The sequence below is a fragment of the Tachysurus fulvidraco genome, chromosome 10 (assembly GCF_022655615.1).
Source record: "Tachysurus fulvidraco isolate hzauxx_2018 chromosome 10, HZAU_PFXX_2.0, whole genome shotgun sequence".
Classification (NCBI taxonomy): Eukaryota; Metazoa; Chordata; class Actinopteri; order Siluriformes; family Bagridae; genus Tachysurus; species Tachysurus fulvidraco.
The window spans coordinates 24,353,760-24,367,624 of NC_062527.1; the positions used below are offsets into that span (position 1 = coordinate 24,353,760).

At 40.6% G+C, this 13,865-nt stretch overlaps 2 protein-coding genes across 5 annotated transcripts in view; one reads left to right on the plus strand and one right to left on the minus strand.

Annotated features, from left to right (window-relative positions):
• zdhhc3b (zinc finger DHHC-type palmitoyltransferase 3b) overlaps positions 1 to 5,751 on the plus strand; it is a 10,312-nt gene extending 4,561 nt beyond the window's left edge. For all 4 annotated transcript variants that reach the window (XM_027167781.2, XM_047819499.1, XM_047819498.1 and 1 more), the window contains 3 exons: positions 530 to 611; positions 2,157 to 2,287; positions 3,425 to 5,751. In XM_027167781.2, the coding sequence (XP_027023582.2) occupies positions 530 to 611; positions 2,157 to 2,287; positions 3,425 to 3,583 (372 nt within the window). In that variant the 3' untranslated portion in view covers positions 3,584 to 5,751. The remainder of the gene's footprint in view (positions 1 to 529; positions 612 to 2,156; positions 2,288 to 3,424) is intronic.
• A 1,942-nt stretch (positions 5,752 to 7,693) lies between these two features.
• LOC113656396 (transmembrane protein 42) lies at positions 7,694 to 13,225 on the minus strand. Its single transcript, XM_027167664.2, has 3 exons — positions 12,891 to 13,225; positions 12,603 to 12,749; positions 7,694 to 11,860 (listed from the first exon to the last, which is right to left on the minus strand). Exons 1-3 carry the CDS (start codon positions 13,065 to 13,067, stop codon positions 11,717 to 11,719), a joined length of 468 nt encoding a protein of 155 aa, XP_027023465.1. The 5' UTR covers positions 13,068 to 13,225; the 3' UTR covers positions 7,694 to 11,716.
• Between the last annotated feature and the right edge of the window lie 640 nt (positions 13,226 to 13,865).

A 13,865-nucleotide genomic window follows, 5' to 3' on the forward strand; every position in this document is an offset into this window, starting at 1 on the left:
TACACGTCGGATTTGCCACGTTTGGGTGTTAATGTAGGTTCACAAAGCCATGAGCATTAACAATAAGCAACATCCACCATTGTTGTTGTTGTGTTTGTGTTTGTCGCTGCTGCGCTAACGTCGCTGTGTAAAGTGACACGTATACAGTGACGTCACACTCGGCTCTGTGACGGCTCTCTAACTGATGGAAAGGCAAACCGGTTCTCAGAAGGTTCGCCAGTGAAACCAACTCTGAACCAGCACCTGGTTCTTTCTGGTGGAAAAGGGGTATCATAGACAGTCAGGTCCCAAGTCATCTGAACATCTAGAGAAGGTCACATATAGGTAAAGGGTTGAATATGCTTCTATTTAAGGTTCTTCTGCTGAAAGTGACATGAATATTATCTAACTTCTTGCCTTGTCTTGTTCTAACACTTCCCTGGTTAACTGATGCAGATCAAACACACATTTGTCATGTTTACTTGTGACAGATTCTAATCTGTTTGATCAGACGTGGCATATTGGTTAATAATGTGTGTGTGTTTTATAGATGTACATTGCTCTGATATCGCTCCATGCTCTCATCATGACGGGGCTGCATTTCTCCTTCTGCTTTCAGCAGGACTGGACAAGTAAGAACATCATGATACCTCTCTGTAAATAATCATGTAGTCAGCGTGATGATGTACCGTCTCGACCTGCTGAGGCTGTCGTCCTCGACCCTTCTTCTTTATCTACTTCTTCCTGATTGTTTTTACTAACACCTTTATTACAGGGAGTAGACGAGCTCGTCAGGTCTAGAAGGTGCTTTAGTTCCTTCTGCTTTAAGTTTGTAGATGTTACGAAAAACCTTGATGTCGCTAAACAACTGTTATACTGCAGAAACTCGAACACTGCAACGCATTAAACTTGTGTTTGAGGAAATCCTGCTTTCTGCCTTGACCTCTAATCTCTATCCTGACGTTCCATCAAAAGGAGGCTGTGTATGTAGGTACGGTTTTGGTACTAGTAGGTACTACATACGGATAGAGCCATCTATAACTCCACACACTAGCATTAGCTTATTCTGTTTTATTAGCCTAGTTGTCCTTGACGCTAACCCACTGTGTCGCTCCTGCACTGATGTGCCTTCATCCTTTCATTCCTCACTGATCTGTGCCTTCTTGACTCCACCCCTATATTCCTTCAGTTGTCCCTTTATTCCTCATCCCTCAATAGTGCCATCGCTTCATCACTCCATCCCTCTACACTCATTCCCTGGGTCCTTCATCACTCCATCCCTCTCCACTCCATCCCTGGGTCCTTCATCACTCCATCCCTCTCCACTCCATCCCTGAGTCCTTCATCACTCCATCCCTCTCCACTCATTTCCTGGGTCCTTCATCACTCCATCCCTCTACACTCGCTCCCTGGGTCCCAGATCACCCCATTCCTCTACACTCCATCCCTGAATCCTTCATCACTCCAGCCCTCTACACTCATTCCCTGGGTCCTTCATCACTCCATCCCTCTACACTCATTCCCTGGGTCCTTCATCACTCCATCCCTCTACACTCCATCCTCGAGTCCTTCATCACTCCATCCCTCTACACTTATTCCATGGGTCCTTCATCACTCCATCCCTCTACACTCCATCCCTGGGTCCTTCATCACTCCATCCCTCTACACTCATTCCCTGGGTCCTTCATCACTCCATCCCTCTACACGCCATCCCTGGGTCCTTCATCATTCCATTCCTCCATACTCGCACTCCTTTCCACTTTTCCATCAACCCTCCATTTTTGGATCCTGCCATTGTTCTATCAGTGTATTCCATTGTCGCTCTGTCCATCTGTTCCTCTGTTCCGCTTCACTACCCCCGATCCTTCATTCTCATCATTCTCCGTACTCATCCCCTCTATCGTACCGACCCTCCGTCCGCGGATTCTGCCGTTGCTCCATCCCTGTTTTTCTTGTTCCATTCTTCTAACACTTTATCACTCCATCTTTCCACTGCTTTGTCCTGTAATTCAATCCCTTTATCCTACAGCTCCACCCCTGTCTGTATCTGTTCTTGTGTCTCAAACCTTGCATCTTTCCATCCCTCTCTCCCTCCCTCCGTCTGTCATGCCGTACCTGTGTTCCTTAATTACACCATCTCCCACATTCCTCTATCCCTCTCTCCTTTCCCTCCTCAGAGTGCAGCAGTTTCCCCCCCCCAACCACGGTGATCCTGCTGATCATACTGTGTTTTGAGGGAATCCTCTTCTTCATCTTCACCACCATCATGTTTGGTACCCAGATTCACTCGATCTGCGCAGACGAGACTGTGAGTTGCTTCCTGATCCCTAACCGCCGATGATATCGTTCCGCACCACTTTAGTTACGTCCCGTCATCCTTCATTTTGTGGCTTGTGCACTTTAGAATGCTGAGTTTGAGCTGCGCTGCTTGTTTAATGCACTTAGACGTTAATGTTTTGGTTTTATTTTAGTGTCGTCCTTACAGAAACAGTCACTCAGTACGAGTAGGAGCATCTATTACTCTTATATCTATAGCATTTAGGGTCGCAAAATTCCGTGAATTTTCAAGAATGGAAACTTTCCATAATTTAATGGAAATATCTGGGAATTAACTGGGAATTTGCCTATAACAAGGAACTTAAATGTAGTTAAAAACATCTTGCAGCATAATTTAGTTTAAAACAACAAGATTTTTTTACTAACTCTTAACAAGCAGTAAATTAGGAGTGTTATGATCAAAACAAAATGTTTGTATATGATCTAGTTTGTATAAATTTCCATACATTTCCAAATAATTCCCATAAATTCCCTTAAATTTCCATTAAATTCCCGTAAAGCATCCAATTTGTAATTTTCCAAAATTCCCCATATCCCTGTGGAAATTTACCGGAAACTTCCCGCCCCTTTGCGACCTTAATAGCATTTAGCATTACACATTTTTACTCTGTGTCAGTAATGAAATGCACAGCATACTTAATCTGAATAGTACTTCACTTTTGATTAGCAGTCCTTTGTTGTCATGACAGACACCAGCTGATTGGGAACAACAGTATACATGTAAGAGCTGTTGTCTCATTCCCACTCAGCTCGAGTCAGCTGTAGTTCGTTGTTCTCGCTTAGACGGTGTTTGGTGTCAGCCGTTATCTCCTTGTGCTGTTTGAGTTTTATTATCATAGGAAAACGCCGTAGTTCCTCAGATATTTTCACAGAAGCACATTTTACCGTCTGCATCCATCCTTAATCCTGAAATACATACACCCCACCACCCCCAAGAAAGTAGCTTAGACGTTCATCTTGTTCTTTAGTCAGCTCGAGGCCGGTTCTCACGTATTCTTCATGGAGAAGCTAACTATCTGTAATATCAATCTGTAGTGATGTCATTGTTTTATTTAATATTGCGCTTCTCCTGTTACATGTGTGCTCGTGTCTCGTGACCGTATTGTAGGGTATCGAGCAGCTGAAGAAAGAAGAGCGACGATGGGCCAAGAAGTCCAAGTGGATGAACCTGAAGGTGGTCTTCGGCCACCCCTTCTCCATAGCGTGGTTTAATCCGCTCGCCATGCCCGAACACGGCAAATCAGACATGTTACAGTACATCGTCTGACTCGAACTGTGTCCTAATCCTGCTTAAGCAGTACACTGAGATGGCCTTGTTTTAATCTTCATCTTTCAGGGAGTAATTCAGGGAGTGTCCAAAATATTTTGTTTACATAGATTATAATGACACACACACATAAACAAAAAAACACACACACAATACACTATGTACACTGTTCTACCATTTTCCATAAAGGGATGATGTTTTAGTAAGAGACCTGACTAGAGATTTGGGATGAAGCCGGTCTAATTCACCAACAGTTTCATCCCCATGGCGGAATCAAAAGTTCACCAGTGTTTTATTCACTAATATTTGTACATCAGTTAGGAGATGAGATGAGCAGCAAATGTGATCAGTTATTACTATTAATATAAGCATGAAGAATATGGAGGTAAGTCTGAGTTCCTTAAAAAGGTTCACAGTAATGTATATAAAGTTAACTTTCATGGATCCAAACCTTGCTCAGTGTTTTGAAGAATATTTCCTCCAGCGAAGGTTTATATGAAAGAGCATTTTCTCCTAAAATCAATCAGGAATCTTGTTGAAACAGGAACTAATCACTCTGTCTGGTCCAGTGTAGTGTAGAGCAGATAGATGAGCATTTTTATATGTGAACTACTTCACAGTCTAAACTCACAGGAACAAATCTGTCTGTCTGTCTGTCTGTAACAAGGTCAAAATCAAAAGTCTTTTTTTTTTCCTTATTGTCGTCTTGTGGACTTCTGGAGTAATTCCGCAGAATCAGTCCGTTTCAGCTAGTAAATAAACGCCGCCCAAGTCTCGGCCACAAACTTAAATCTTGGCTATTGAACCATTGAAATAACAGAAAATGAGTCATGATAAAGACGAAGAAGTGCAGATCTTCAGTCTAGCTGCTGTTTAGACTAAAACCGAAGCAGGCTGTAAAGAGCCGCCATCGTTACTGCGAGAGTGACACAGTGGGACACTATTGACCCGAGTCTTCCCCTGGTTCAGTATTATACTCTTACTTCAATCAGTCCAGGGACATTTACTCGATTTTCACTTTAGTGATTTGTCCTGAAACCAATTTTTTATTTGTATATTTTTGGTAAAATGATTTTCTCTTCTTTGATAAGCACTCTCGCGGTCGGCTAGTTTTGACAGGGAATCTTCCAGAACAGCCCATTTTTGTTCTGCACCTTGTGAGTCCTTCATCATAAATATTACATTTACAGCATTTAGCATACGCCCTTATATCCAGAGCGACTTACATCTTCTCTCATTTTTATACAATCGAGCAGTTGAGGGTTAAGGGCCTTGCTCAGGGGCCCAGCAGTGGCAGCTTGGTGGATGTAGGAATCAAACTCACAACTTAACCACTAGGCTCAAACATGACTGCACAAACATGCCACTAATCTCAGACATACCTCTGTCTGTCTTTTGTTGCATCTTCCTTTATTGGTTATTTATCCGATGTCTGAAAAATATCTCTCCATATTGGTAAATTGTCCCCTAGTATGAAGTACACAAGGTACCTTTGGGGTAAACTTTTATATGTTCACCGAGGGTTCCTGTGGTCTGTCTATCCTAAACTTATCTGTTATCTGAACCAGCTCCATTCCCCTGTCCATGAGTTGGCAGTTTGGAGCGTTATATATTTAAAAGGTGATAAACCATCGGCTGTGGATCTGGCAACCCAAACGACATCACGTTCATCTCTCTCTCTTCTGACCTGGACACTCCATTTGATTAACACTCCAGTATATATGCCTGCTGATGGAGGACCAGAACAATGTAAAGAAACTACAGCAGCTTTTCAAGGGGTTCATGGAGTGGATCTGGACCTTATCCAATAATTATTGTGATCTACACAAAACTGAACAATATGAGCCAATGCGACGAAGGTCCTTATCCAGTCTGAACGAGTCATTTCTACCTACTGAACCAATCAGGTGCTGCCCAGGACCAGAGATCAGGTCTGATCAAGTCCACGACTGTTTGTTCTGCAGTAATGAGTACTTCAGTCTGTGGCTTTTGTTCTTGTGATTTGACAATGAAAAGTTTATTTCTGTATAAGTAGACTTTTATTCCCTTGTTGTTTTTTTTTTATTTTTTTTTTTTTGGTCTTCTGGGTTTCATGGGATTTGTTGCATCTGCTTTCACTCCAGTTTTTTATAGTAAATGCAATAAATTTTCATGTTCTTTAGATTTAATTGAAACTCTTGACTCATGATTTCATTCTTCATGAGTAGATCTAGTAGTAATATTATTGAGTAATAACTCAGAGGTCAGGTGTTGATGAATTCTATCTAACAGCAGCTCTGACAGTAGCACAGGTTTATATTTATGTACTTCTTATGTACTATATGTTATCGTTTCAAACCAGCTCACGTGACACCAACAAGAGTCCAGCTCACACAGATCAGACTTTTACTCCATTGTTGCAGTTGACGTGAACTGAAGCTGCTGGTCATATCTGCGTGATTTTATGCACTACGCCGCTGCCAGATAATTGGTTGATTAAATAATTCCCTGATTGAGTTGGTGTACAGGCATTCCTAATAATGTGGATGCTTTTTACCTTTTTTCCCACACTCAGGGATTCTTGCCAGTACGTTGTTTCTTATTTTTTATTATTCTTAAATACAGATATTTCATATATTTACAGAAGTTTATTCATATAATACAGCCAATACATAGTAAAAGGCATGTCCTGATAATACATACACGCTGAATTTTAAATAAACAGAGTGTAACAAATAGCAAGCTAAATGTCAGAGCCAGCAAGTTAAAGCTACGTCTAACGCAGGGGTCGGCAACCTTAAACACCCAAAGAGCCATTAGGACCCGTTTCCCACAGGAAAAAACCACAGTGAGCCACAAAATCCTTTTGACATCTAAAATGAAGATAACACTGCATATATCGTTTTTTTTACCTTGATGGAAAGTATAGAAAAAAACTAGTGTGTTAATTTATGAAATCAATGACCTGAATAAATGAATAAAACTACATTTTATTTCTGTAAGCAAATAAAATATTTTGACAGTTTTGAACTAACCTTAACAAAAAAAAGAGGTTGAAGGTTACTTTCAAATAAAATTTCTAATTGAGTCATCTTCGTATTCATGACATCAAAAATTTAATTTGCTGGCTACAGCAAAGCAAAAATGCGTCTGGGTCGGATTTCGCAAGTCGGCGGTTATGACGCATATTTTGAGCGACAAACACGGTTTATTTTAATGTTACAAGAGCATCATAATCTTAGAATTTAGAATTACTTTTTTTTTTTTTAAACTAACTAAAATAAATTTCAATGAAATATTTCTTTTCCAAATCTACAGGGAGCCGCAGCCAAGGGATGAAAGAGCCACTTGCGGCTCCGGAGCCGCGGGTTGCCGACCCCTGGTCTAACCAAACGGTTTGTAGAAGAAAAAAACAAGCCAATTCTATTGTTTCTGCTCTACACCGAAAACTTTTGGGTTTGAGATTACAAGATGAATATGAGACCAACGATCAGAATTTCAACTTTCATTCCCTGTTATTTATGTCGTCTGGTGTGTTAACATCTAAAGAACATGGCACATTTTGTATGAACCCACCCATTTTAAGGGATCACAAATACTAGAATTATGTGACTGCCATGTGACTTACAATCAATTCCTGTTCAATTGATGGTAAGCCCAAGTTTTACCTCTGAAGACTGCATTTGTTGTTAAAAGGGATAAACCATCATGAAGAACAGAGGACTGTGTAAGCTAAGAAAAGAGGAAAACTCCATCAGAACCAACGTATAAACTCTGGGAAGTGCGATTATAACGATCAGAAGGCCAGACTGGAATTCACAAAGAAATACATCGGAGAGTCACGAAGGTTTTGGAACCTCTTCAAAGTGGAGAAAGAAATGATTCAACATTAACAAGCTGATCTGAAACATGGTGGTGGAGGTATCATGGTTTGGGCTGGCATGGCTTCTGGAACCTTCTCAGTAATCTTTTTAGTTTCAGCAGAAAGAATTCTGACATCTACAGATTCATTCATTCATTCATTAATTTTCTACCGCTTATCCGAACTTCTCGGGTCACAGGGAGCCTGTGCCTATCTCAGGCGGGCATCAAGGCAGGATACACCCTGGACGGAGTGCTAGTCCATCACAGGGCACACACACACTCATTCACACACACACACACACACTTTGGACAATTTTCCAGAGATGCCAATCAACCTACCATGCATGTCTTTGGACCGGGGGAGGAAACCTCCTGTGATATTTTACACAGAAATGCATCCAATCAAATCCGGAGGAACTTCATCGTGCAGCTAGACAACGATCCAAAACACACAGACTCTCAACACAGGGCAAAGTGAAAGGTTTTAGACTGGACAAGTCAATCAACAGACCTGAACGCTGAACTGAGTAATATTTCACCTCCTGAAGAGGAGAAATCCACTGAAACACAATAACTGAAAGAAGAAGCTTCACTGAAGAAGATTACATCAGATAACATCAGTTGGTCACCAGCTTCACGGTGTTATTTCCTCTGTGATAATCTGTTCTAATACTTTTGATGAATTGAATATTGTGGGTCTGCATCCAAAGGTTGTCATGTTCTAAGTTGTTTAACATTTACGACGATTGCATACATGTTGATAAATTGTGATATATTGTATAAGCAGCACATGAAACATCAGGATAAAAAAAAAAAACAGGCACATTAAATGCTGTGTCAAGTCACCGGATAAATATGAATAAATCTCATGCTATATGCTCATTCCTACATTGGGATTCTTCGCTATTCTACACACATTATATAGGTTTTATAACATTAACATAAAGATAATGCAGTACAAGTAGCCATGTAACGATTTGACAAATCTTTTCCAATGGTAAATTACTGCAATAACATCTGTACAACAAATAAACATCAGCATCTCAGATTGAAGTGATGTTCATATAAATAACTCACATCGCCAGGGACTTGCATGTAATAATAAAAGTACACAAGACTTTGGATTTGGATAAGAAAAAAAAAGGCATCCAGCATAAACGTCCCAGTCGGTCCGTCGCCGCCCTTTTATTATCCACTGAGAATCAACTGGATGTAGGAAGCACTGGCGATTCACAGCGAGTGTAAATGCAGGTGTTATTGTGTTTGAGTTTTGCTACATGGATAAAAAATTAAAAGCTAAAAAAAAAAGTTACACCATGAAACTAGCTAATCTAGCGGTTAGCAAAGTTCAGTGTTGGCAATTTGCTGCAAAGACACACAACGCTGACATTCATTCCCTTAACCATTACGACAATAGCAGCAATGCTAACATGAAAACTAGCATGTAGAAATTACCCAGCAAAGGCTAAACAAATTTGTTGCTAAGCTGTTAGCAATTTGACTGGATCCTTTTGAATGTAGGATAAGTTATATGTTCACCTTATTGAATTAATGTTTTTTCTCATCAGTCATCATCTTCCACACCTGCAACTATTAAAGGAGATGGTTGACCAGAAGGAAACTAAGATGCTAAGATGCTAATACTTCCTGTTTGTTTTCTTCCTCCTTTTCAACTCCATTGTTATTCTGTGGAATGTGTAATTACGGCTAGTTTCTACTCGTTATTCTTTAGTAATACACAGGTAATTTAATATTTTTTAATGTTACTATACATCCATTAAAGCATGAGTTAGCTTAAAAAAAGTTTAATAAATGCTAATCCTGGGAATTAGCGTGATCATTACTATCTAGCCTTATTATTTTCAGTTCATTAATAATTGCATTAGCAGTTTTTTCTGGAGTTTTACAAACTCTGCATTCAGCACTTAAAGGAGCTTGTAGGTAGAATCTGAGCAGTTAGCATGTTCACGACTTGCCGACTTGTCAGCGGTTTGCACTAGCAACTAGCGTTGGCAATTTTCACTATTTGACTACGTGAATCCTGGTAATGGGCAATTGTGAAGCATTCTTCACGTTTTGTCACTAGTGAGTTAGCAATACACGTGCTTCTGTCTTGCTAGCTTTCGTTTGCTGTTAGCATTGACAATTTCATGTTACATTTATATTGCATTTTCTACAATTCTATATTAAACTGTATATAAATGGAGAAGGTTGTGGAAGTTCTGGATTTGGCTGTTTAGTTACAAACTGCACTCCATCACTAGGTTCCTGAAAACACTTCAGGATTTTCTGTTTATATACGAAACACGTCAGATATCAGTGACAGAAAGAACACATGAAACAGCTTTGTTCAGAGATTAAGCTTGGTGTTGTGCTAGTTGTTATTGCATCATTGCTGCTTGCTGATCACAGTGATGTGTCTGTGGAGGAGATGATGAGACACACAAGTCTTCATCACATGCTGCACTGCTCTATTATTATACAGCTGAAAAAAGGCATTTAATTTCTCTAGACCTTTTTCTAGGTCACAATTTGCTAATATGGATGAGGGCAGAGGAACAGTGGAGGTGTGATGGATCTCAGCATGATGATAACTTGTATACGCAGGTGGAGAAAATGATGTAATAAATTCAAGGACATTAAAAGTACTTGGGTGATGATTCTGCATTGGGGGAGGGGTGACTGAAAAGGGAAATGATTCGTGATTCCGTCACGTCAAGATCCAAACTGCAGTGATTAAATATCTAAATAGTTTTTACATATTCTGTTTACAATAAACCCATCGCTTAATAAACTGTGTACTGTTTCATTGATTTCTAATTAAAGTGTGATAATTTCCCTTTAAAACAAACTGACAGCTATGATGATGTCAGCAGCATCAATTCTTCTCAAATTACGAAAAATTCTGTGCATGACAGAGAGCTGTGATTCCAGCAACATGGCGATATTTAAATCAATTCACTCAATTCTGTTCTTATTAACTACGACACTGCGAAGACACAACAAATCCAAACAACTGCTCAACTGACTGCTCTGGCCAATCCTGTTCCCCGCTCACTACTTTAGTTCCTCTCTTGATTCCACATCCTGTCATATACAAACTGTCATTAAGTGCATTTATAAACATTTAGACAAAATAAAACAGGAACGAATGCAGTAGAGATTATTGGAGCTTCTGATACTCACCAGAAGTACAGTTAGTACAGTTTGAAGATTAATTAATCTTTAACTAGCTTATGGTTAGCTTGGTGTTTAGCTTTAGAAGCTCTACACTAAATCTACTGATGTTTCAATTCAGAACTGAAAATAACTAACTTATAAAAACACAGAGCAAGCTAAGCCCACAAGTGAACTGCTAGCAAGAACGTTGTGTTATTCACTCAACTCTATCTTCTCTTTCTTGATTTTCTCAAGAAACACCAGGAGGTTCAGCATTTAAGTCTTTGGTATGACCCACACAAGCGAGTACTCCCACAAGCTCCTGTCATGACATCATAAGGTCCCTGTGAGGTGTTTATAATCACTATGAGGTGTTTATAATGGTTAATAAAAAAATCTGGAAGGATATGTGGTTGTTGACACGTCCCATGTCAGGACATATTCCTGTACTGTCCCATCCACCAAAATGATCCCAGGGTCCACAAGCCAGGGATCTTCCTTGCTTCTTATTCACAAAGGCTGAGAGAACTCAAAATGGCCGGATTCATTCATTCAACAGGATTATGGTCTAACGTTCTCCAAGTACAATGCTCCTTTAAACGTGTCCTAAAGACCCTACAGAGGCAGACGTTTCTGGACTATATTACAGCGGTTATATTATAGAACACCGCCTGTGTTAAATACGGTTACAATTTACATAACCAATTAATAGCTCATGGCTATAGTAGAGTTCACCCTCGTTACAATAACTAGCCACGGCATCCATGTGACAAACTAGCAGGTAGAATACATGCAAAAAAAATCATGAGTTGTAGCAGTATCAGGAATTTCACTGAGAAATATAAATCATTACATCACAAATATGTCAAGAGCAATTAATGGAACTATTAGCAGTTTGTTTCTAAAGAAATCCTTTACATGTTCTAAACCATAGCCAAGTTTATATATTCTACTCTAGACCTTTTCTAAACTTTTTGCGGTGTCATCTTCACTTTTTTGCTAGCCACATTAGTATTTTTGGATGGACTGTTTTAACACTCAAATCTAGTTTGATTACGTTTGGTGACCGCTCTTTAAATCGCAGAAAGCTAACGTTGTTCATCATGACATGCGTCTTCGGTTCACATGGCCTCATTCATCTTTCTTTGAGGTCTCAGAGTGTGTGTTTGTGGAGGAAGAGCGTTGTAGCACCAGGAGACCCGATAGTGTGAGTGAGACCCCGACCCACCACAGAGCGATGAGGCTGTCCCCAAAGATAAGCTGCCCAAGGAGTGCCTGAGGAACAAAACAGAAACAGCAGACACACACAATCAGTACTGAAGGTCATGTGGGATTAGTTTACTGCCAAAATATCACAATCGGTTGAGGAATTGTGAATGCTTTTAGAATTCCAAATAAATCAAATTAAATAATCTTTAATAAGAGGTAAAAATGCAGGACACTAAACCAATGTTCCAGCATCATTCTAAACAATTGTATGCAAATTTGTGATGTAATAATAAAAGTGTATAAAACAAAATAAACAAATGTCTCTTGTAGTTCAGGTACTGTCAGAGGGGACAATCACTGATGGGATGAAGACATTTCTGTTTTGTTTTTTTTTTTTCAGAGAGAGAGAGAGAGAGAGAGAGAGAACGGGTGAGAGGGGGGGCGAGAAAGAGAGAGATACAGACATACAGAGAGAGAGAGAGAGAGAGAGAGAGAGAGAGGGAGGCAGAGAGAGAGAGAGAGAGAGAGACAGACAGAGAGAGAGAGAGACAGAGAGAGAGAGACAGACAGAGAGACAAAGTGAAAGACAGACAGAGAGAGAGAGAGAGAGAGAGAGAGAGAGAAAGAGAACAGATGAGAGAGACAGAGGAGCGAGAGAGAGAGAGAGAGAGAAAGAGAACAGATGAGAGAGACAGAAGAGCGAGAGAGAGAGAGAGAGAGAGAGAGAGAGAGAGAGAGAACTTGTTTTCTGTTCATATTCCACACCAATGAATATTAAAACCGTGTGATTACTTCATGAAGAACTCACCGAGGAGATGAAGTTGGAGGCAGTGGTGGTCACAGTGGTTCTGGCAGAGGATGAAGAGTACCTGAGAGCCTTCGACAGGAACGTCCACATCACAGCATTACAGGTGAAGAGCAGCCCACCGCAGAGCAGACGGAGAGGAATGTGCAGCTAAAACACATCATGTACACATTTATCTGTCAGTACATTTACTCACGCAGACTGTTCATAGTTGTTCACCATTAACACAAGCTCCGCCCACTTTCCCCATAATAAATAACTGGACGTAGTGAATCCGCGGTGATGACGCACCCACTCACACGCGGTTGTCTCATCTGCGTGTCTGAATGTCCTCTGTTCTCCCCACGTCCTCAGTCCCGTCTCACACACGCCTTTCAGATAATCCGTACCGAGAGACAGTTTGGCGGAGGATGAGGCCACTGCGCCGAGGAACCCCGCCAGCAGGGCGTGTAAAACCCCGGGGAACATGGAGACCTCCGCGCGTTATTCACGCATCACAAACAAATAACAAGAGATAGGAGTCAGAAACCGGAGAAAGCCCGCACTTCCCTCTGAGAAACACCTGCGCACTGATCACGTCGCTGCAGCGCACGGAACATTCATCCTCATGTAGGGCACTACGCAGGGCACAGTCATCCCCATGTAGGGCACTACGCAGTGCACAGTCATTACCATGTAGGGCACTACGCAGGGCACATGGCATTAGAACACAGCTTTAATGGATATTGATCACGTCGCTGAGGCACACATTTAGGGCACTACGCAGGCCACAGTCATCCCCATGTAGGGCACTACGCAGGGCACATGGGATTAGAACACATCTTTATTGGGACACAGCCATCGGTGCTTTTATCATTGTGGCGCATTCTGGGAAAGAGAGTTTATGTGGACGTGCGTATGCTCGCACTTATCCAAAATAATCCAAGGCTATATTTAAGCCTATTTCATTTAATAATAATAATAATAATAATAATAATAATAATAATAATAATAATAATAATAATGAATGTACATTTCCTGAAGAAAATGTGAATGGTGCTTGCACGTTCCAAGTTCCCCTCATCGTGCTGAGTGTTTTGATATGTCACATGTCCATGGTGTGCTAACTTTTTGATTTCGCTTATTGTGGGGGCGGGGCTACAGACCACCAAAAAGTAAAAGAAATCAGCTTTAACAAATGGCTTTATTCACCTGTAACCTATTTTAGAAAATGTGCTCTGCACAGATACCAGTGTATCTGTACCAGTGTGAACTGTTGGCTGTTTC

Excerpts from the sequence above, each read along its gene's own strand:
- LOC113656396 (XM_027167664.2), bottom strand. The coding sequence starts at position 13,067 with ATGTTCCCCGGGGTTTTACACGCCCTGCTGGCGGGGTTCCTCGGCGCA. Across the intron at positions 12,750-12,890 it reads AGACAACCGCGTGTGAGTGG|CTGCACATTCCTCTCCGTCT; the intron begins GTGCGTCATCAC and ends GATGTGTTTTAG. Across the intron at positions 11,861-12,602 it reads CCTCCAACTTCATCTCCTCG|GCACTCCTTGGGCAGCTTAT; the intron begins GTGAGTTCTTCA and ends TTTGTTCCTCAG.